The 24,715-nt window shown below is 38.6% G+C and overlaps 1 protein-coding gene and 1 long non-coding RNA gene across 4 annotated transcripts in view; one reads left to right on the top strand and one right to left on the bottom strand.

Annotated features, from left to right (window-relative positions):
- The first annotated feature begins 898 nt into the window (after positions 1–898).
- The window catches only part of TRIQK (triple QxxK/R motif containing), a 60,173-nt gene continuing 36,356 nt past the window's right edge, over positions 899–24,715 (top strand). Inside the window, exons 1-2 of one of the 3 annotated variants that reach the window (XM_027892516.1) lie at positions 899–998; positions 18,948–19,028. In XM_027892516.1, the coding sequence (XP_027748317.1) occupies positions 18,968–19,028 (61 nt within the window). In that variant the 5' untranslated portion in view covers positions 899–998; positions 18,948–18,967. Of the gene's footprint in view, positions 999–3,276; positions 3,509–18,947; positions 19,029–24,715 lie in introns of those variants that run through there. The other 2 variants (XM_027892514.1, XM_027892515.1) reach the window with 2 other exon arrangements.
- LOC114061751 lies at positions 1,807–3,275 on the bottom strand. The gene is made up of 3 exons (XR_003572199.1): positions 3,254–3,275; positions 2,504–2,562; positions 1,807–1,891 (listed from the first exon to the last, which is right to left on the bottom strand). It is a non-coding gene; the product is annotated as an uncharacterized LOC114061751 (long non-coding RNA).

The raw sequence follows: 24,715 nt of genomic DNA, 5'->3' as shown, positions 1-24,715 counted from the left end.
CAAAAAAAAAATTGTACAACTTTATGTCTCATAACTCAAAATCAGGATGCACTATCTTTCTAGAAAAGCTGTATCATTTGAGCTATTTATTAAGCTTGCTACAGAAATGACTCAAGAAAACTGTGGTTTGGTATGCGTGCCAGACACAAACTGAGTAATCAACTTTTCTGTAGGCTCGCTCTCCACTCTGTATGCATGTCACCTAGAAAGATGAGAAAGTTCAGCTGGGTATGGCTTTCACTTCCGAACTTGCAGAGGTAAACAAATGCAAATATTTCTTTTTCGTGTATCTTTCCTTACAGGGGAGTGTTACACTTGGTTATCAAGTGCCATTTTGCAGGAACCAAGGCATGCACTAGCAATACTAATCAGTAAGCTGTTCCAAGAGTCAGTGGCTTGATTCTTGCACCGAAGTAAAGTAATATCTGTTGCAGAGGACCTGGTATCGTCTCAAGGTGTCTAAAAAATTACCTGACGGGGTTCGTAATTTGCCATGTGTTATGTTTTTATCATCTTAAATATAAGTTCCCCCTGACGTGGGCTTGTGATGGTGATGATCGGGGGCTGAAACTAGATGATCTCTACGGTCCCTTCCAATCCAAACCATTCTGTGATGTTAAGGCGTCTAATTGCTTTTCACTCTACATGTCTGGAGCAACAATTCGGACACAAGTAGGAAATAGCGGTAAAAAGAGAGCAGAGGGCGTGAACGGCGTATGCTGAAACACTCCATGGCTGAGCTTTCAGCCTCCCCCAAAACATCCTCTCCAGAAAACCCAACGAGACAACCGAGGGCCGCAGGCAGGCGGGACACCTCCCGCCGCAGAAGGTGCCGCGATGCCGGGACCAGGGCCGGGGCCGGGGCCGAGCAGGGCGGGCGGGACCGGGAGGCGGGGACGTTCGGGCAGAAGGCAGCAGGAGCCCCGCTAGCACAGGAAGTCGCGACGCCGAGAGAGGAGGGAGGAGGCAGGAGGCGGAGCTGTGCCGCTCGGCCCGAGGTACCGCGCCGCGTCCCGGGCAGGCCGAGGGGCCGCGGGGCCCGAGGGCCTCTCACGGCGCCCGCCCCTCCCGCTCGGCGGGGGCGCCGCCATTGGCCCCCCGCACGCAGCGCCCGCCAGCGCGGCCGGCGCGAGGCCCGCCGCGGGGCTACGCGGCCATTGGCCCGCGGGAAGCGCTCCCCGCCGCGATTGGCCGGAGCGCGCTGCCAATCAGGGCGGCCCCGCCCCTGGAGCGCGGGCTGAGGGGCCGGGGGGGGGGCGCGGCGGGTCCGTCTCGGGTGTGGGCGGGAGAGGCCGTCGTGCTGTCTTGTCGTGTTGTGTCATGTTCTGTGCTGTCCTGGGGCCGGGGTTCTTCCCCATCCGCACCGAGCTTCCTCGGCTGCATGGGTTGCTTTCCCCATGCCAGCGAGTGGGGCCGTGCTGGAGGGAAACAAACCCCTCGCCAGGATCTCCTCGGCGGGGCCAAGTTGCAGGCCTGGCCCGGGCCCGCCGCTCCGGCCGAGCTGGCGGAAGCCTGCGATGCTTCCATGTGGGAGTAGCTCGTGGTTTTCCCTCGAGAGCGCGATTCCTCCCGTGCTGGCGGCCAGTGCGGTGTGTTTGGTGTGAAGCCCCGCCTGCCCGGGGTGTCGCGGTGTCTGGAGCTCGACAGTCCGTCGCTCTGTGTGTGCTGACCCCACACGCTCAGGGATACTGGGACGTGCCGGAGCCGCAGCACGTGCGGTGTGTGGCGGTGCTGGGTGTGTTTGGCCGGCTATGGGCGTGCAGTAAATCTGATGAACCCCGGAGTTGTTGAGCTGGCTGTGTTTGTCTTCCAGGCGTGAAGCGTTCCGGGTACATTGGGCTCCTTTGTATTTTCTGCAGAGTGCGCTGGTCATGGTTGCGCTCAGAATATCCTGGACGGAATTATGTGAGAGTATGTGGGCTGCAAAACTTCTGAATGTGAGGTGTTGGCAGGGGATTCTGCCGCCCTGTTTGTGTGGCTCGCAAGCTGCTCCACCTTCCATCAACCTACACAGTTGCGAGGACAGAGCACAGCAGTACCAGAAAGCCTCTTTGAAAGCCCTTATGTTGTAACTGGGCTGTATATACGGCACACATGTTCACACTCAGTAATTCAATTACATGTCTTACAGGTTTCGAGTTCTACCCTGTTGGGGACCAGGCTCATTCCTAAAGAGCTAATCAGAATGAAAGAGTACCTGTTACTAAAGATATACGGACTTTCATACAGCCTTTGCTACTGATACATGACTTCTATGGTAGAAAACTGTATAAAGTGATGTTTAAGGGATACACAAAATTCTACAAGTATGGGGAAAATTGAACCATTTCTTAAGTATTGCTGTTTGGCTTGTCATCCTTGGCTGAATCACTTCACCCTGAATCACAAAACAGGCTAGGGACAAACTGCATTATTCAGAAGGTAGTTTGTTCATGCAAGGAAAAATTTGGCAGTTTTCTTTTGTTGGAATGATCATCTTTGATCATGACTTAGTACTGTTTACCTTGTGGGACTTTTCTGTCTTCATGGAAGCAGTGAAGACAAGCCTACTTCAAATCAGTTCTGTAAGTGTGAGCATAGAGAAAACAAAGTGTTAACTTTGAAATAAATTAATACAAACAGTTGACAAAAAAAAAGGTGAGTTGCTCACTTTTTTGTTATTTTTTCCTTCAATATGTAAATCCCTTTTGTAATTTATTTTCTAATTTGTAATTCTGTAATTTATGTACAGTCCTCTAGCTAAACCTGTTTGAGCAGAGATAGATGAGCACAAGTAGATGGCTTCAAGAGGTTCTTTTCAACATCAGCAATCCTGTAATTCTGTGAATTTGATTTATTAATGTAGCCAAGTAGAGATTACAACAAGGTTCTACAGTTGACTTCATAGTCTGCTTAAAGTAGTTTTTGTATCTGCAAAAACAATACAGAAAATACTCAGTTACTGTTTCAACATAGATGTGGGAGCTCTTCAAATATCTAGGTTTTGAAAGATTACTTCAAATCAAATGACTAAAACAGAGATTCCTGTAACATTGGTAAAACTCCCCCTATAATTAGCTTTAAATCTTGTATCAAATTACATACAAAGATGTATATGTCTTTCTGTTAAGTCACATAAAAACAGGACTATTTCAGATGAGCAGTTGAGTTCCAGAGTTTAATTACTGCATTACACTGAATGACCATGGTTTTTCTATACATCTTTCCTTAAGAACTTACTTTAGCAGAAGGTAATATGCAAGGAGGTACATACTTTCTTCATAAAATTAGTAGTACTGGGGCTTTTTGGTTGTTTGTTCTTTTTTTTTCTTAATCATGAATGATACAGAATAAGCTTATATGCATTTGAAGATTCCTCACTGACTTCTGCCTGTCCTGTGACTTCATAGCTCTCGCTGTTCCACTCTGCAGCCTTTTCAGAGATGGAAGCCAGTTTGTGTGCCAGTTTTGTAGCAGGTACGGAAAAATCCTCCCTGTTGGTCACAAGTATGGAATGGAGACTGGTCATGTAAGCTAATCTGGCAACCTGTGGTACTGCCCAGGGTATCTTTAGGGTTTACTTAATTCAAATATTTTGGCCAAATCCCACAGCCCAGTCTAAAGGGCAACTTAAGCTCAGTGTGCTTTATTGCAGCAGCTCCAGGAAACCTCTAGTTTTAGTAGATGCTACATAGAAAACAAGACAAGGCTTTTTTATTTCTTGCAGTGAGGATATTTTCCTTTGATTTTTCTGTGAAATGTGTTTCTTGAGACCATGAATTAATTTTGGTTAGATAATTTTAAATGTCTTTAAAAATTAATCAATACAATCAAGATTAGTTATAGTTAATTGCAGTTGGATGTTTAGAGTTTCTGTGAGATTCTTCTCATAACCAGGAAGTTGCTTTGTGGATTTTTTTCCTTTGCAATATTTCCATAATAATCTAAATTTTTTATTAGGCAAGACAAGCTGTGAATTATAGGTGAGGATAGGATACTTTGGAAAGTCTTTATATGTTGCTAAAGTGTTCTAATGTTACAAAATTAGGTTATGTATTAAAAAGCCCTAAACCAGTTTAATATCATCTTGAAGAACTGAGTCACTGTATTAAGTTCTTAGGAAGAATAAGTGAATGTTACAAAGAATAAATGAATGTGTTTACACATTAAAAGATACATAGAGAGATACAACATAGATAGTTGTAAGGTGTAAACAAAGAAGCCAGTGATTTCCATTTGCAGTAGAAGTCTACCTCAACCCTCTGAATCTCATACAATACTACCCTTGTAATACAGTTACTCCTGAGAAACAGGACTACGAATGTCAATGTTTTCTGACACAAACTCTGCTTTAAATTTTTCTGCTCTTGTGGATTTTTTCATTTGCTTGCAGGTTTACTTTTGATTGAGGAAAAAATGTGGAGAGATTTATGGAATAAATACTAGCTGTCATTTTTTTTTAAATAAAAAATGAAGCATATTTCAGTGAAAAGCTATCCTCATTTCAGATGAAGTCTGCAATGATTAAATATTAAAATGATCCATGGTTCAAATTAATATAAAAACTTTTCAGGACATTATTACAAAGATTAACGTTTTTAATGTTTTAATACTTACATAGTTTATCAATCACAGACACAGTGAAACTGTTTTTAGGTGTGAAGCTGATGATGCCATATATTATTGCAGTATTATGTACAACGTATCTTATGTATCTTACAGCTCTTCAATAACCAGTTTTATTCTTGAAGTATTTTTTGACGTGCTAAGTAAGCAGTAACAATTTTTTCCCTTTTGAAAAGAAGGTAAAAAGAAAGGGTATTTCTGTAAAAACTGTGGTGTTTGCCATTGAGGAAGGAACTCTGTTTCATGTAAGGACAAACGTAGAAGGTCACTGGTACAGCAATAGAAGAAGTCCTTGCTTATGTTTCCAAATAGGAGTTGAATTAATGTGGCTTTAATATCCCAAAATTATCTGCAACAGCCTGTGATTCCTGATACATTTTTATTTGTTAGAATTATGTTTGAAGGTCATGGGAAAATGTCAAGGCATCCCGGGTGCTTTTGTATCACTAGCTGCGCAAAGATACTCCCGTAGTTCAGTTGGTTGAGTAAACAGCCATTCTTGACATGGACAGTGCTAATTCCTTTGTTTCTCATTTCTTTTCAATTTTTTTTTAGCCACAGGGCTGAAAATCAGCAGTAGTAGTGATTTTTAAGTTTTATTCTGCCTCTCTAACCACACACTGCATTTCATTGTGTCCCAGGACTTTTTGCAGTTTTAAATATGATAATTCATACATCAACAAAATATTGCTTATTCTTGTGTTGTGATTGTTCTTGTCATCATCTTTCACTCAGTATGTTTTGCCATCAAAAACAAGGCAGAATTGGGAAGAAACACTGTGATGAATTAGGCAATGTAAACCCAATTGCAGTTGGGTAAAGAGGGATGGGAGATGGGAAAGGAAGGGAAGGGTGCAATAGAAATCCAGGAGTGGATGTTGAGCTGGAGAAGTGAATAAATGGGGAAAGACTGTTCTGACAGCAGAAGCTTATGGTGGGAGAAGTCATTTACAGCAGAAAGGACAAGTGTGAGAGAGGAAAAGAGCAGAGGTTAGCACTAATATTGAGAATAATAATTTAAATGGAGAATGGTATTGGGAAGTTAAAATCCAGAAGGCAAGCTGAAGCACACCATTTTGTACACAAGTTTATTGTTGGCTATTAATGCTGTTATTTCTAGTCTTAGGTAAGACAACAAAATAAAAGATGGCATTTGTGTCATCTGTAGTTGGTTGCCTCTAGCCAGAAACCAAACTTATCCTTATGTATTTCTATTGAAATCAAATAAATAATGGAACAAAATAATAACCTTTTATGTCATGAACTGGTTTTTATTCTGGGGAAACAGATTGGATTGGAAATGTAGTAGATTTCAAAGTTTCAATTGTTTTCTCTCCGGCTGTGCTGTGTGGTGTAAATGAAGAAAAGGTTAAGTCTACCCATGATAATTCTTTCTCACATTTATATTATCAATCAGCCTTTGTATCTTTTTGTGCTTTTATCTGTTGTGTTTTCATTGTAATCTTTACATATGAAGTTCTCAATTCTACAAACTCTTACACTGAAATTTATTCACAAATGGCTCTGACAGATGTGCTCTGGAAGCCTTAGATGCTGTGGTTTAAGATGCTGCCAGCTGGTCTCTTATCCCCACCTCTCAGACTGCAGTCTGGAAGGAAGAGCCAGCAATACCTGCGCCTGAGTTCGCTTCCCTTGCCTGAACTCACATTTCTTTTGGGTGACTTGTGCTGATGTGGAGGCTGGGAATGGGATCCTGGCTTCTGGGGGCAGATCGTACACCTTCTTGTCTTTTCTTACAAGCTGCTCACCCTGCCAGAAAGATGATTAAGCACCTGGGTCAGCAACATCTTACGGCCTCTCAGACACCCAAAGCTTGTTTATGAGATTTCCCTGTAGTTTTAAGTTGAACGTGTTTAAAACTTTCTATTTTAAATTATCTATATTTTCGGTTTGTTACTGTACCAAGTCAGTGTGGAGGACATTCCCATACTTGGCTTTACCGTACCAGTCTCTACTTAAACACTTACTCCGTGGTTTTGTCTGCTCTTAAAAGTGATCATACCTGAAAGCTTATATTAAAAACCTCAGATCTTTCATGTTATATGTATGCCATAGAAATTGTTTGGGTTTTAGTGTTGCTCTCATTGTGTATGGAGCTGATTATGCTGCCTCCAATTAAGATTGCATCAGTTACTGGTAGACCAGTTTTGTATTGCTTATGCTCTTGCCAAAAGGAAATAGTTAACCTGAAGCAGTGTTTTGTTTTGGTTTTGCGTCTTGGCTGTCAATCTGAAAGTACATTATTTCCATAGCTAACATTTAAATTTGATTAGGTCCTTGATTTACTGTTACTCGACTAAAATAAATTTAAAAATTAGGACTGTACAGTAAAATAAAATGGATAAAGAGCTGGTGAGCTGCCAGCACTCAGAAATAATGGCTGGAGGCCACTGTCAGAGGTTATGTGTGTTGAGGACTTTCCCCAGTGTTTGTGTCAGGTGTGATGCACTTTGCAGTTTTGATCAATTGTCTGTGTGTAAACATAAAAGCAATAGTGACAAACAGTGGATGGTTCAGTGATTGCTGGACTGATAAAAAGAAGTTTAAAGCGTGGCTGAGATCATGGTAACAGGAGTCTGTTACAGTGCAGTTTGTCTAGGTTTGTGGAGGAGCAAGGAATGCTGGAGGTGTGTGCAGAATGAAAGATTTTTATCTTGTAAAGCTGTGACTGAGGGAAGACTTGGGGGTTGGTGAGGAAGATCCTGTAGCCAAAGGGGATTCAAGTGCAGGGCAGTGTCAAGGACTGGTGCTGCCTAGTAGAGGTAGAGGGAGAGGTAGGAGCATGGTTTAAATCCCTTTAATAAGACCAGGGCTAGAATGTTGCATCTAGTTTTATTTCTGGGAAAAACATGTCCTGGAAAATTTGAAAGCATGATGAAGATACTTAAAGTCACGGACTTAGCTCTGTTAAAAGCACTGCCCTTTGTAGGTGGGCTTGAGAATAGGTTTAGGTTTGTTGTGTTAGTTCTGACCGCAGGTCTGCCTTACCTCACCCACTGTGGACCTCAGCAAGCTCTGTTACCTCTCCCACCCACCTGGCTGCTTCAGAGGCCCTCCTACATACATAGTGTTGGGTGTCCTGTGCGAGGCTATTTTGCATCCATGTGAATTTCTCGTTTTTCCCTTTACAGAGGACATGGAAAGCATTGTTTCTATTTTGTTGTATATATATACGTATATATGCAGCATGGAAAGTATTTTAGAATATGTTTTTCAACTAACTTAAGTATGATTATAGTGGAACTGCTAAGAATTGCAGCAGCTGATAATTTAGTGACTTTTTTAATTCTAAAATCATAAGATGGTCAGAGCAAGGGTGGATGTTGCTTTCATTGGAATTTTTTTTACATGTTATTTAATTTACGAATGAATCTTTCTGTAATTTGGAGTGGAAAGATTAATAAAGTGTTCTTAAATAGCTGCTTACCTTTTTATACTGAAAGATAGGATAATTTGAAATAATATTTCAAATTATATAATATGGTAATATTTCAGTATCTTTCTGGGTATACAAAGCTAGAGACCAACAGGCTAAATAGGAGGAGGGTATTGGGGGAAAATTATTATAGAGACAAAATCTATTGAAAAGAGCTTAAGACTATTTTCATTTTAAGTACACTAGTGGGGTTAAATAATATTAGTAACTTCTATTAGAGTAACAGATCATAATAATTTAAAACAAAAGTTCCCAGCGCACTTGCTAACATCCTTTATGGCTTCAGTACAACACATCTGAAATAATTCACAAAGCAAAGCTTCTGGATGAATTCTTCCAGTTCTGCATGGGAAGAGTGCCTGTTTATCTTCATGCTTGTTTATATAGACCCGTGGAAATTATGATCTAAATGTGGGTACCATACTAAAACATAGCCATATATGCAGAGTAAAGAATTCAAAGCACTTGCATTCTGTCATTTATTGCACACAAGTAATGTATATTGTATAGGCTCAGTTCAATTCTGTATTCTGACCATAGAAGGAGTCTATGGAATATGTACTGTACCTTCAAGACCTTCAAGGGGATGAAATGGTGTGTGTACAAAAACACTCAGGGCAGTGGCTCTCTAACCAAACTTGTTTCTTGCCTGGTTTTGAGCCTTCAGACTTAAGCACTGTCCTTACTGGAAATAGTAAAGAGCTGGAAAGATGTTTCCCCTGTATTATAGCAGTATACATTTTCATTTACTCACCTTATTAAAATAAATAAATGGATCCGTGTGGAAACAACTGGGACATCTGTAAAGCTGAATGTGTTGGATAAAGTATTTCAAAAGGTAAAAGTGGAAGCAACTTAGCTAAAGTGCTTTTCAGAGTAGACCCAGCTCTCCTTAAACTTTTAAGCTTGGTTACAAGAGCTGTACAGCTGTTGGTACAATAGTGGCCAGATGGGGCAATTGTAGCAGGAAGAGAGCAGACCTACAGCTTCTTGTGATGTTGGTGTGATCTAACCAAAACCAAGCTGAACTCATTTTACCGTATGTCCTAAAAGGTTTTGTTTTTGTTTTTGTTTTATGTCATCTACAAGGCTAGATTTCAGGCAGTGCATCCCCATTCTCCTGATGTGCAGGAAACACTGCAAGTGGGCTTTTGTGATGGTTTTTTGTTTGTTTGTTTTCCTTATGGCAGTGCTGAAGCACACTTTCTGCTTTGACTCTAGCTAAGGAGATATGCAAACTCCTAGTGCTTAGAGATGCACTCAGGAAATGAGAGCAAATGGAGTGGATTGTCATCTGCCTTTTTATCCCAGGCTAGCATTCCTGAAGAGATGCTTGCCAGCTATTCATCGAATAATCTCTTTTAGGAATCTCATAACTATTCCATTCGTAACTGGTCTGAGGTGTAGGAATCTCTCATCAGAGGTATTTTTTAGGCCTGAGAAGGCCAACCTTTCACACATCAAAATCCTAGATCTTAAAAAAATGTGCCATCTTGTAAAGCAGAAACCCATCAAAAAGTGTTCAATTTTGTATTTCACTAATATTTTTATACTAAGTAGAATTTCAAGTACACTGTATTACTTGAAACATCCAAAGTAGTAGAATTTTTTTATGTGTTTGTCTCGGTGACATCCTTTCCTTTGGCATTCTTCTGGATGATGAACCCTGCAGCAAAATCTCTTCCATGTGACACACGCACACTGTTCAGGAGTGCAGGGAATAAATGGGGTTGCAGTCTCTTCCCACCCTATTCCCATTAGTGGGAAAAGCCATGAAAAGAGCCCAAGCAGACATTTGCAGAAATAGTTGCATCCACCACCTTCAGACATTCATATGATGTTCTACAATTTCAACTGATACTTTTCTGCTGGGTGATAATTTTCTTTTTTGCTGCCTTTCTTCGCAACTGCACTTCATGCTTTTCTCTGCTTTCACATGAGGCAAGTAAGCAGTTCACCAGATTTTCTGACGGCTATCAAAGCTTATTTTTTCATTTGATGCATACAGAGGTTTTAGCCTGATTTTGATCCATGCCTTTAGTTCAATTTGTGTTCAAGATTCACATTTTTGATGGATATGAATGATCTTACATTCCCCTCTTTGTCCAGATATAGACAAAGCTCCGAAAGAGCTTACTTTATCTTAAAGATCATTGCCTTTAATGGGATCTCTAGATGGGTTTCAGGAGAGCCAAGTCTTGAGTAATTTAGATATAATCTGCAGAGAGTGTGCTTGACCTATTGTTTTGAACTACTTTGAAACTACTGAGTTGATGTTATTTGAGCTGTATTAAACTCTTCATCCAATTATGGTGTAATCCTTCAAAACCAATAGAGTTGGACCTGGTTTTGAAAATGCTGCTGCTAACATCTATGGATCTGTTCACTAAGCCTGGCTGTTAAGCTCATTATTAAGTGCTGTAGGGCTGAACTTTACATTTTATATGTCAACACTAAGTTAGCTACTGGTTTAGCTACTGGTTTTTGCCTCAATTTTAAAGAAAAAAAAGGTACAAAAAAAGATGTATTGTGTTAATACCAATGAAATGCATGTCAGCTTTATCTTCTTTATGGGGAAGATCTGCATCTGGACACAATCCTGTGCCTTGTGCCCTAGGAAGACCCTTCTTGAGCAGGGAGGTTGGACCAGATGACCCACTGTGGTCCTTTCCAATGACCCATTCTGTGATCAACAGGTTACTCTATGTTTAATCAGTTACTGAAAAATGGAGGAAAACATAAATGCCGAAACCACCAAATTAATACTCTTTACACTTAATGCTTCTTTTGCCCTGTGACTAGACTAGATTTTTTTTGTTTAAGCTGAGTCGCTTTCCTGAATGCCTAATACAGCATGTGAAACAAAAAATAATGCATAAAACTATTTTCCTTCGTTCCTAGATCAGTCTATTTAATACTTATTGAGCTGTAGTAGTTTCAGAGAAAGGAAAAAAAAATGCACATTCATTCTGAACACTGGATAGAAAGATTACCTTTTAAGTCCTTTTGAACACCAAGTTTAGTAATGGAACTAATAATTCAATTTTGCTGAAGTGTTACGATTAGGTCTACGTGGACTGAAGTATTATTTGCTGCTGTCATTTGTAGAGTGCTTTCAACTTTTGTAAGTTTGCTTGGAGTAAGAAGTGAAGCAATCATTAGGCTATAAACATGGTGACCAGTTTTAGCGATTAGTATGACTAAGTCATGTGATGGAACACTGTGTTGTATTAGAATGGAATATGTCACAGAAGGGCATCTTTGTCTATCTCCCGGCTTTATGCCTGTGTGGCTTATTTGTGGCTGTTTTCTCTTTTGGTTTTCAGTTATTAGGGTGATTTTATTTGCTGAGAGTTGTGTTTCTGCTTGAATGATAGACAAATTCAATGAAGATGGAGTTAAAATAGATGGAATATCAATATTAGAATTAATGGGGAAAAATTAAGCTGAAACTTAGCCTAACATACTTCAAAAAGCATTTTTTAAAAACAGCATGAGAAGAAAGGAAAAATTCCAACAGTTTCAAACTCTCTTTTTTTGATACATTACTTCAGAAAAACTACTTTGGTTTCTAAATAATTCACTCAGAAATTCTGTGGTTTTAACGGTCCAAGGTAATGCAAGGGAAAAGAAAGGCACAATAGAAACAAAAAGCATGATCAATTTTTGTGTGTGAATAACTTAAGAAGTTACAAGATTTATTCTCACTGAAGGTCATTATCCCATTTTACAATATTGAAAACTTTGTGAAACAGATTGTCCTCTGGATGGTCGTGAACTGTAGTTTAAGATGGATATACTAAAGGGAAGGGTAATTATTCCCTAAGTATTTCTTCTCATTTAACGAAGAAATCAGAATTTCATTTCCATCAAAATGAGCCTAAGCTTAAAAACCTACAAATGAGAAATTAACAAGTGTATATAATTAAAGCACTCAGGCTTATAGCAAGCTATGTCTTGTGGCAGGCCCAGGAAAAAAGTATCAACTAGATAAAATGGAAGTTTTGTTAGTTCTCAAAATTAAAGAGAGGGGAGAATAGGGAAGTTATTTTGTTATTTAAACAAGGGGGAAAAAATCACTATTCCCTTGCAGTAACACCTTTTCTTTTTTTTCTTGTTTTGGAATAAGACTTCAGTAAAACCATGTGGGATTCTATTAAATTCAAGAGTGGCAACTTCATAACATATTAGAAGTGAAGTGCTTAGGCAGGCTTAGCTGATTGTGAAATTTAAGGTCTATGATGTCTAGCTTTATACCTGTTATTTAAATTATTCCTTATTTCATCAAAGGAAATGAGTGCTGAAGGGGTGTATGGTGGGCATCAGAGAGGGAGTGAAATGGCCTGGATTCAACTGAACTGCAGAATGTTCCCTTTTGATGCTTCAGTCATTGAGGTGGAGCAAATAATTTTTTCTCATTGTTGCTCTTGACTCGATGACCTTTTAACCTTGGAGGCAGAGGTTGTGTGCTTCGTTTCTGTCTTGTGCAGTTGAGGTGGTGGTGATGTCCTCTGCACTTCCCCTCATTCCACAGAGGTGGCTCTACAGCATCTGTGGTCGCTCCCATGAATGCTGTATCCATCCTTGGTAGATGTGCCTCTGGGCATTGGGATAATCTGGATGTCTGTTCTCTTTCTACCCTTCTTAGCTTGATTTCTACTATAGCCCTGTCGCCTGCACCTTCTTCACCCTGCCCCCCTCCACCCAAAAAAAGGGAAGTTTAGACAGATTCTGTTATTTTGAAGAATGCTATTCTGAAATACTGCATATGGTGTCATTTATTGTGTAGTTTTTGCTTTAGCAGAGATTGCTCTGGGAAGTACTGCATTTTGAACTGTCTGGCAAGGCAGAATTGAACCACATGCATGCTTTTTTTCCTTCATGAACTTTTTTAAGGATATTTTCTTGAGACCTCAGTGCCATCAAAGATTCATCAAAATGAAAAAAAAGTTTATGCTTGAGTGTTTGGAATTTTAAATTTGTTAGATGAAAATCTGTCTTCATATTAAATATATGTTTCACAGATGGTATAGCTCTACTCACGTCTGAAGTGAGTAGGGAATTTTTTTCTGAAAACAAATAACATCCTAATAATGAAAAGTAAACATAAGGTACATAGAATCACTACAAATAAGAATATTCTTTTGCAAAATGTCATATTTTTTTATTACGAGTATAACACCAATTGCTAAATAGATATCTTCTGTATAAGTAATGTTTTTATTAAGTGAGTTTTGGCCTAGTACATCTTGATCTTCTTCCTGTAGAAGCTGTGACAAACTATATTCTACCAGGAATGGAAGGAACCTTTCGACATTTTTAATAACCTGTTTTTGCCTAAGAAAGCAATTTTACATAAATACAAAGTCTTTTTTAAAAATCCTGTTCAGGTTTTGCAAATTTGAAATTTTCACTTTGTTCCTGGCTGTGAGTAGTTAATGATAATATTTTCTATTCTTCATATGTTTAAAAACATTTAGTAAAAGTATGTAGATTTTTGCTAAAGGAACAAATGCAAATATTTGGGCCTAAATAATCTCACCACATTTTAGGCACCCTGAAGAGGTTTAGGAGCATAACAAGAAAGCAGTATTGCTGGAGGTGATTTGCATTCCTTACCATTACATCTCTTTCTTCAGCCATTATAAAGGGAGCAGAGGTGGCCTCCTCATGTTCCTGAAATTTAGTGGAACTAATCTGGGCTGATGATGAAATTTATTTATCATATTATATTGCCTTAAGATTTTGAAACATTCAGGAGAATACACTGAAAATTCATATGAACTATTACCTGTGTATTATTTTTGTTAAATAAATGCAGACCTAATCTCATGGATTTTGTGGGTACTGTATACCTATCAAAAAAACAGAGCAAGCTCCTTTCCCTAGAGTGCAAAGGGCACTTAGTAGAAGTAAAAATATGTGTTTTGTTACTAATGCTTACATGAAGCTGTGAAACAGCCTGATGTATGTGAGAATAAAAGTTATAGTTCCTTTATGGTTTGAATCTTGGGATATGGTACAACGTTTGTTGTCCTTGTGTAGAAAGTTAAAATAATTTCAATATCTATTCCAACTGGAGTTATAGATTCTGATTTTTTGATTAATTTTCCCAAATTTAATTGAATTTACATCACCTCTGCTGCTTTCAGGATTAAATTAAGTAAATTTAAATTCCTTTTATTAAAAGAAAAATAAATAAATCCCCAATAAAGCAAAAGCAGATTCTGCAAGAAGCAACATGGGCAGGGTATCCTTTCCTTTGAAATAATAGTCTCATCCTTCCCCAGAGGAATGGTGAAGACTACTGTAAGACTTATCAATAAAACATGAATGTGTTTTGTTTTCCAAATTTTGTTTGTGTAAGGTCTTTTTAAGAAGTAGTGGTAAAGATTTCTAAATTCCTTCTCTTGGCTAAAGTATAGTTGAAGAATTCAGCTGCGTTGTTCATGCAGTTTTGGCTGCAGGCTTCTTCCACTGCTGTATTGACAGACCTTAACTACTGTACTTCAGCAGTATACCTAAAAATGCCAATTAAAATAACCAACAGCAATTATTTCCAAAATACCTACGTGCAGACAGCTTCTCACTTTAAATGCAGCGCTACCAGTTCTTTGGAATAACTTGATGTTTGCAGATGATCTGATGTTCTCCTCGAATTTTACCTGAGGTGGATAAAAAGCTATTTTTGCCCTCTTGTAAGGGTTTTAATATCCGGTATTTATTAAACTATGAACTATGGAGTTTACTGGGAAAAGACCAGTTCGTTCCTTTCAGTAAGCTTGGAAAGAATCTTTGAATCATAGTAAAAACTGTTTGGATTATGAGTTCAGATTATGAACCTTCATTGCATCCAACAAAACAAACAAAAAAGGAATTATTTTTAAGGTAGATAGCTATTTGTAATTAAGGATGAGCACATATACAGATACTGAAGACTTGGTTCAACAGTGTTACGTTTGCAGTAGTTCTTTTCTATCCTGAAGTTTTACTTGGTTTTCTCTCAACTGACTAGTAATACTTTAGCTACAAAACCAGTCATTTTGTTGATTATTTCTGTTACATGCCCTCTGTTAGGCAACTTACTGTTGAAGAATACAGACATCTTATCAAATATCACTGCTAAGAAAATTTGTGTGCATGAACATATGTGTGTCTTGTGAATGTTCACTGGTTCACATTTTAAGCTTTATCAGTTATTAATCCTTCGTATTGCACCAATAATGTTCAAAATACAATCTTTGTGCTATATACTTCCTATTCTTATTTTTTATTAGTATTTTTAAAGTCATTCATTGTGTGTTTTCTATTTCATTAAAGAAATGCTGCTTCATTTTCTTTTTTGTTGTTGTTGATGTACAAAATGTTATGTATACATCAAGAATCGTGAGCTGGGATTCAAACACTTCTGTAGCCAGACCTTGAATGGACAGTCAGAACTGGTTTTTATCTCACAAAATACTATTGGTTGTTGAAGGTGATAATAGACAATCCATTATGTGTTTTAATTATTTTCAGCCACTGCTTAAGAATAAAAGAAGAGAACAATAAAATCATGTGTTTCTCTAAGAGTATAAACCTTCAAAGGTGAATTCCTAGAGGGAAAATGAAAGAGGGTGAAAAAACAGTGAAGGATACTACAAAAACAAAGATGTCTTTAAATCCTGTAGTATCTCTGAAGTAGAAATAAACAAAAAAATAATTTGTTTGGGCCTCGCGTTGTTTTCTCAAAACCATCTTATATAAAAGCTTGAAAGTTGAGGACAGCTCAACTCGTATTGTCTGAAACTACTCTTGAAGTATTTTTAGTTACCAGTAAAAGGAGCAGTGGGAAGCTCCTTATATGTTTTTCTTAAATTGTTATGTAGTCATTAAAATTTCAGGGACTTGAAGGTTGCTTGGGATGCATGCAGCGTGGCAGGCTGCCTATCCCTTTGGTTTGGTGAAGAAATACAGGAGAAGCCAGATCCTCCCCTTGCTGATGTCAGAGACAGCAAAATGGACAGAGACTTGAGTGCAAATCTCATTTGCAGTGAAGATGACCTATTATTCTAGAATGACCACTGCTATTTTAAATGGGGAGAATTAGTTTTCTGAATCATAAACGTTTCAGGCTTTTCCTTTATGGAAAAATGGTCAGAAAGTTACATTGAAAACCACTCCTACAGCAAGATTCATAAATAATAAATATTACCTCTTATTAATCCATATTTTAGCTTAAGTCTGGCTCATGGCAAGTTGCTTCCTCAGGGAATATGGGACTCTTTACAAGAGAAGGTGATGAGCCACAGTCCCCAAGGAATTAAATTGTGAAAACAACCTCAGTTTTATACATGCTAATATTCCCTTTCCACATCTATCACAACACATTCTAAATCATGGCTGATCTTTTATGCAAATAGCTGTCTTATTAGACATCGGGCTGCATGTGCCAATGTCTCCATGGGTTTCTCAAGCGTTTGCTATCTAACCATCAAAGCAGTGGAAATGAATGATGATTACTGCATCCCTTTGAAGAACAAAGAGGAGTCAAGGTTCTAAATGTGGAAGTCGGTGACACTGATCCATGTGGACAAATGCGAGTATCTCAGTGGCTCATATTGTCATAAAGAAATAAGTCATTAAGAAATAAATTTTGCCTTTGTTTTCTTCTTGTGTTTTATTGGCATTGCTAAAACTGCAAACATCTTTCACAGCTGATGTTTTGTTACAAAACATCATTAACTATTGAAATTGCAAAAGGCGAGTCAAAACAGTCTCTAACAGTGGTGTAAAAAAGCCAAGAACTAGTTTTGCAGTGTAAAAAAAATGTATCTGTTATCTACTCAATTAGCTGAAAGTTCAAATAGTACTTTTATTAATTATTATGATGTGAGCGTTATGTGCGAAATCCAACTCAGTCTAGAGACTTTCTGGGAAGTGGAATAGAGGGGAAAAAACCCCTACCCAGTGGATTACAGTTAACTGCTTATGTGTTTTACATAAATCAGGGAATATTCTCTGAATTCAACCAAAGTAATATATGGAAACATTAGAACACTATAATTGAATTTTCAGTTCAGAATAAAAAATAGTAGCAGTCTTCTATACCTTGCTGTTATTCCTGAATACATTTTAAAAAGGTTGCTGACTTTGGAGCATCTAAGTTAATTCTATGCCCTGTGTCCCACACGTGAAATTAAGGAGCCTGGATTTGTTGTTTTTCATTAAATTTGAAAAGTTCTTATAGAATAGATAAATGCAAAATAATAAACTTTGTGGGTTTAAAATGCACGTATAACTGGGGCGATCATTCCTGCAGCTATATTTTAAACCTTTCTTGAAACTATGAAGGAAGTAATGATGAATGTTTAAGCTTGGGACGCTGACAGTAGCCTATTCAGCAGTGCTGGATCATGCTTTTTGGTTCATGATTTGGCATCTCAGTGCCTTCAAGGGCTGTGCTTCCCAGACAGAGTGCCTTGGCAGAGACTAGGGAAGCTTGTCTTTCTGTAACATGGCTGGTTATGCCTAACAGAAAAGGACAACTCTTGCAGACACTCCAAGGCCATATGTGCACAATCTGCAGATGATTTGGGTCTATCCAGGGCGATTCAGCCAAAGTTTGGCCTTCGCATTGTGCTCGCCAAGGCTGGTTGGGCAAAGGCAGGGTTTGGTGTTGTGCGTCTTTAGTGCTTAAACCATGAATCTGACACTTCTGGAAGATGTCAGTCCTCTCGTGAGTACAGGCATTGATATAGGGACTTTTGTGTCATAGAGGCAGTCAGATGGTGAGGCTTTTCATCACTGTGGTGAGTAATGTCTTCAGCCCAGTCAAAAGTGTTCAATCTCAGTATTCTAAGCAATAAGCATGACTGTAAAAGCCAGTTTTTTCTTAATTAGGGAAAAAGAGGTGAAATGAGCATATTTGTAAAATCTTTCTGTATCATTTGAATGGCAGCCCTGTGAGGGGATGAATACAAGACCATAAGCTTTTCATGTTATAGGGTACATTGGAAATTTGCTAGAACGCTATTCTGATGAAGCTTATTCAGTTACATGGATGGTGTGGGAGCACCAGTGTACCAAAAAGAGCATCTTTGGATGGATCAGAGTGCACTTCTCTGTGCAGTCCTAGAGTCACCTGTTTGCACTGTGCAACACATGAGAAGCTCATTCAGGAGCTGGTTATGTAAATGCATTGAAAACGATTTAAACTATCAATACCACGGCTGAGAGGTGTAAAATGGGCACAGACCCAGCTCTCAGTTTTTGTTTTCCACTTCCTTTTTATTCACAGATATCTAGAGCCCATGGCAGGAAGGTAGGAGAGTGTAGGGTTGCTGAGTTTTAGATATCTGTTCCTCTCTTTTGCTCAGGGTTGCTGGAGGGCTGTGTCTGCAGGTGGATTTCCCAAGCAATTACACCTGTGGGTGCACACATGCCTAGTCCTGCCTCCAACTCCTGTGTGTAGTGTCAATATGTTTGCCAATAATGGAAACAGCTCACAATACTGCATTCAATCCCTGGTTTACTAAACAAAAAAATTATATAGGAATGTAATTCAGTGGTACCAAATGCTGAATTACAGTGCAATCAGTTTAAATCCTTTCTTTTTCCTTTATTTTTATTCAAACTAACAGGCATTCTGTAATGTTAATAACCCATGCAGTGGAGAAAAAGGTATGTTTAGAATGTGTCTAATAGTCTTCAGAATAGTGATGATTAACTCCAATGTCTCATTGTACTCTGGGAGGGCTTACGTCTTTGTGTATAATCATGTAAATGTTGCTTGTTACCATTTTTTCTGATATTATAAGTAATTGATTTTCTAAGTAATTTATTTAGGAATAATGTTGTGCTTTTGTGTTTCTTTTTGGTTTTGTTGTTGTTTTTTCTGATACAGTGATTTTTGGATTGAAAGCAATGGGTAGAAAAGATGCCTCTACATCAAGGACTCCTGTTGACCAGTACAGGAAACAAATAGGTAAGAGTTCAAAAGAAAAGTCTGTGTGCTGTAAAAAAAAAAAAGAAATTTTTTTTTTTTTCCAAGCAGATCAGCTACTTTAACGAAATGTATTAGTCCTCTTCAGAAACTTAGTTTTGCAGATACTGTTGACTAATTCATTTAGTAAAACCTTTTATGAAGACAGTGAAATGAGTAACTTGATAAAGTTCATGCTCTGTGTTTGGAAATACTAGTGAAATACTGCAGTGAAGTGGCTTCACAATGTTTCTGAACCATAGGAACTTTCCTTATTTTCCTGTTTGTCTCCATTTTCAAATATGGGCATTTGTAACAAAATACTCTTCCTCATTCATAACAATTTTTGATACACTGAATGACACGAAACTTTACATTGTATAACTGCATTTGTTCTCACACTAATCGAATACTTTAAACATGTTAATAATTTCTTTCCTTAGGTCTTTTTCTGTCCTTATCTGCTGCATATGTAGGTAACATGTACATAGAGTATGCACCTGTACATATGTACACACATAAATACTTACATAGCAGACTCAAATCCCTATTTCTTTGCTTCAATGCAAAGGTGACTTGTTTTTAAAATCCATATACGAGGATTCTGTCTCTACATGTTAAATGATATTGCAAAGCAGTCACAGTATTTTAACAGTACATATATAAAATGAAGTGCCTTAGTCTATACTCAGTTATTTAGGTAAATGACTTTGTTTTACAGTTGCTAAGCACCCACATCTGTGTTTAAGTTTGCAGAAAATAGCCAGTGTCTGGGAAAAAAAGGTTGTTTACAATGTACATTCTTATGGTGAATGAGCTAGGGTTATGTGAATAGTCTTATTTTTGTCATGTCTCAATTTTTTTAGTGCTGCCTCATTATTTTAATATAACTGTTCTAGTGGTCTTTCAACTTCTCCTAAAGTTGAAAGTAAGGCATTATTTTGTATTTTATTTGTTTTAGGTAGCTGTGGAATGGTCTGTGTTTCCTAATCTTGGACAGTTTGTGTGGCTAACTTCCTTGGGTGATTCTCTGAGATAGTTAGAAACATGGCTGAAAGCTTTTGAGTGCAGATAAAATGGAAAAATGTTTAAATAGATGAGCTCTCTGCTTTTGTGCGATTTAGATTTTTGTAGAAAACCATGCAAAGAAACTGCTACCCAGTAGATGACACCACAAGTGTTTCACCCAAATGGGTTTGGTGAGAAACGGGAGCCCTGCAGCTCCTCTTTGGGACAACTTGTCCTGTGTAACTGGGTCATTTGAAAGAGGATGATTGCTATCAGCTCTCTGACATTTTCTCTATGTCTCTTTCATCACAGTCACTTCTTTTTCAGCCATCTCCTTTAGGGTTGTGTTTTGGGTTTTTTTTTCTTGTGAACACTTTGAGGTGACCATGGTTATAGTTGTTTTTTCAAGTCCTCTCCAGGGTGACAAGAGTCTGGTGATCAGTGGGATCACTGGAGAGACTGGGGGTATGTAAAGCTGCATCTAAGTATGAGACTAAAATAATTACCTCCTGCTCTTCCACAAGAGCAGGAGGTCTGTTTCTTGCAAATTACTGCCATGTGGCACAGTGGTTGGACATCTCACACCTGTGAGATGCCAGAACTGATCAGGTATGCCTTGAGCAGGGGAGAGGACACTGTGCTATAGCAAGGAGATAAGAGTATTTGTATTGGGACCAAGCACTCAGAGGGACCCTATTATGTTGCTGACTCAACTATTTTGGCCTGGCATGTTGTCTGAACAATTTTGCACCTTCCCTGTTATACAATACAGCATCATGATCCATTGGGTACTGGAAAATACAGTCGGGGCTCATAATAAGCTAATTTTGTTTAGATGCGACACATTGCTCTTAACTTGGCAAAAACAAGTGTTAAAAATTATCAAGGGGAAGAATCTCATGCTGGCAGGCAAATAAACTACATAACCTAGTAGGTGTTTCTGTGATTGTAGTGTTCCATAGAGGACAGAGGGCAAGAACTAAAATAGACTGCGCTCTGCCTGTGCTCTGCTGATGGTTATTTCAGCTCCCACTCTGGTCATTCACTGATATAGTGAATGGAAATTATTTGCCAATGGAAATTATTTCATTAAACTTAATGAATGTGAAAGGAAGAGTTTGAAAATTTATGGATTCTATTTTATCCTTTAATGTTGCAGGTGTGTTTGAGCTTTATGTATAAGAATTTTGGGCTAGCTTTAGGCCTGGTAGTTGAGCTTGGTGGAGTTATCCCTCTAGTCTCATTATGCCTTTAGGTGTATTATAGGACAAATAGGTGTACTATTGACAAATATTGTCCAATATTTCCCTGACAAATATGGAAATATTTCAAGTTTTTTGCCATTACTTCTTGCTTTTTTGTTCTTATATAGTTTTGCATGACTGGGAATAATTCATCCGTTTATCACAGGGTGGTTAAGGTTGCCAAGGACCAGTGGAGATCATCTCGTCCAACCACCCTGCTCAAGTAGGGACACAAAGAGCTGATTGCCCAGAACAGAGTTCAGATGGCTTTTGAGTATCTTCAAAGATAGAAACTCCACAACCTCTCTTCCTATGTTTAACCATCCTCAGAGTAAAAGGCTTTTTTCTTTTGTGTTTCTGTTTGTGCCCATTACCTCTAGTCCTGTGACAGGGCACCACTGAGAAGAGTCTGGCTCTGTCCTCTTTGCACCCTCCCTTCAGGTATTTATATACATTGATGAGGTCCCCCTTGAGCCTATTCATCTCCTGGTTAAACAGTCCCAGATCTCTCAGCCTTTCCTCATAGGGAAGATGCTCTAGATTCTTCATTTTAACTCCTTTTGATTCTTCTTGATCTGATTTTCTTCCAATACTTATTAGAAATTATATAGAAAGAATTCAATTTCTTTCTTAAAGTACGTTCATCCAATAAACTCTAGATTTGACAGCTTAGGTACTTTCAGGTACTTTTATAGGGATGCTTTAGTGTGAGGCTGTTCAACAGATGACCCCTCAGAATACAGAATGCTCTAATGCTCCAGGCTCATTTGTTTTGGAGATGGACATTTGATCACCCTTTTTGAGATAGGTTATATCTAGAAACAGTGAACAAAGTGAGGCTGCACAGGGCCTGTCTTTAAAAAAATTAACTTATCAAATGCATTTAAAGTTCAAAATCCATGCTTGGAGTGATTGTTATCCTTCCTTTCCAGGCATTTGGTATCTATGGATTATTGAAAATATTATGATAGATGCCGGCTGAACATCTATCTCTTGCTGACTAATAGTGTGATGTTATTTTTTAGCTTACAATTTAATGTTTTCTAGCCTTGCTGGATAGAAGGTAACCAGATTGAAACGTTTTTCATACCTTTTTTTTTTTGATGGAAAATGGCAGCCTTCAAGGAACAACATGTCACAAAGTCATATCAACTTCAACACAATTTTCAGTTAGATGTTTAGTGGAGTAATTTGAAATAAAAGCAGATTTTTAATTTCATTTTGTTCCAAGCTTTCTGTTTTGTTCTGCGTTTCCATACGGCATGCCACATGTTTGCCCTGTGCCACAGTTCAAGTTCATGTTGATCACTTCAGTTCAACCGTTTGCCTTTTCCTCTCCTCTATGAGAGCGGAATCGCTTGTGTCTTGTTTGCCACTGTGCCGCTAGCAGTTGCTGTTTGCTTCAGTAGCATTTTCAGAGGATTCCCTCAGCACAGAGATTGATACTGCTCTTCTCTGTTAGCTGGCTTTCAGCCATCTCTCCTGCCACCAGCCAAAATTTGTCTGTAGTGCCACTTAAGCAAGTGCTCCGGTGTCTGACAGTGGCATTGCCTTTTCAGTGGGGAACAGAGGCAGTCTGTGAGCCACCAGCTCAAACTGGCACTGACTTCGTGATGCCTATCCCCAAATGGGACAGGAAACAACAGCAGCAACCTTTTCAAACTGGCTTAGGCTGTGCCTGGAGGAGGGAGGATGGCACTGAGGGAGTCTCTCCCCATTCAGATCTCCATAACAGCCAAGGCTGTGAAAGAAACAAGAGCAAAAGTAATTTTAACACTTTTTATTTATCTCTCGCTCACATACCCAAACATATACCTGCAGTGCAGCAGCAAGCAGGGCAGCTCCTCTACAGAGCGTTTTCTTCTCCCTGCTGCTGTTTGTGCTGCTGTGCTTAATTTGCTGGAATCTGTGGAAAGGTGTGAGGCAGTATACATCCTTCTGCATTTATGCAGCTTTGCTCCACAAATGCTGTGAAAATAGCAACAGGTTTTGTACCATATTTGCTTTGTTTACTGTTATGTGTGCTTTAAGTTCCCAGAACAATTCCACATGTATATTTTCCATCCTTCTTCATCTGGCGTGTCGCTTGCTCGGCATGGAAGCCGCAGGATTTGTGGGTAGTGTTCATGACTCGTGTGATTGTGGGATCCTAAGCAGGCATACTGAGAGGATTATAGCATAACTAAAACCTGGTCTACAAACCAGGAATAGACATACTTTTGGCTCCCATTACTATTGTGTTGCTGTAGCATAATTTTTCATGAGGAAAGGTTGTTTGCCAATCATTCAACCTTCAATTTGTAGACTCAAAGGTCTGCCTATTGTCTGATCTGTATCTCTTGACTTGCCAGCTTGATCCTTTAGGAACTGGAGCTTATATAGGCATAACCCAGGGGTTTTCTGGAGTAAACTAAGCTCCTCACATCCCCTGGAAAGGAGTAAAAGTTATGAATGAAAATATGTTCTCTTTTTGTTTTGAAAGCACAAGGTGGTAGGCTGAGCAGGATGGCTCGGTGATGGAAGTGGTACTCAATGAAATACATGGCATACTTTGAAGTGAAATGTGATTGTTTTGTTTTGTTTTGCATCAGGAAGTGCTTGTATCAGCATGAAAATTTTAGATTTAATTTCTGAAACTACAGCAACGGCAGCAAGAACAAAATGTGTTTGAACTGAATTTGGGCTGAAAATTTCAAAATTTCACCATTTATCACAAAACAGGTGAAATTCTTCTCTGTGAAGAAAAGGCACAGGAACAGAAGGAAACATTTACATAATTGAGATTGCTCTCCACTGTTACAAGCAAAGGTGTAGCAGGACTGATATCAATGGAATAAAAATTATCCAATCTATTTTTTTAGTCATCTTTTTTTTTCCCCATATTTGATGTCCGTCACCTATTTACTGTGGGAAAGGAAGAGGAAAAGTACAGAAACAAATACTGACTACTCTAAATTGAGAAAAAAAGGGGAGAGATCTCTTCTACTATTTATTTATAGTGTAAAAAAAAGCCAAGAAATAAGCAGTTCCAGTGTACAGAGGTTTTTTTTGCATATGGAACATTACATTTTCTCTTTTGAATTTTTCTGATAAAAATCTACTATTAAGCACATAATAAAGAGAAGTAGAAAAAAAGCTCTCCTTTTGCTATTATGTGTGACTTTTGGCAAGTTTTGGAATCTGAGTTTCATACTTTACAGTGATATGCCACTGATACCATGTGTAGTCTCTTTTTCTTTAGGAGGAGGTTTTATGAAGAAGGAATTTTGGTGTTACAAAAGGTGAACTACATCATTTGGTCAGTGATTGCTTTTTGATTTTAATTTTATGCCAGTGGAATCACTTCTTGGAAACTAAAGCAGGAGCAGCTGAGGAAAACACTTGTGTGAAGTAAAACCTAGTGTGGCTCTACTGATTTAATCCACGTTTTCTGACGAT

This window comes from Empidonax traillii, unplaced genomic scaffold (genome assembly GCF_003031625.1).
Source record: "Empidonax traillii isolate 1590-97213 ecotype Southwest subspecies unplaced genomic scaffold, ASM303162v1 scaffold355:size2308892, whole genome shotgun sequence".
In the NCBI taxonomy this organism is placed as follows: Eukaryota; Metazoa; Chordata; class Aves; order Passeriformes; family Tyrannidae; genus Empidonax; species Empidonax traillii.
Note: the sequence above shows the minus strand (reverse complement) of the source record. Positions and strands in the feature narration are given on the sequence as shown.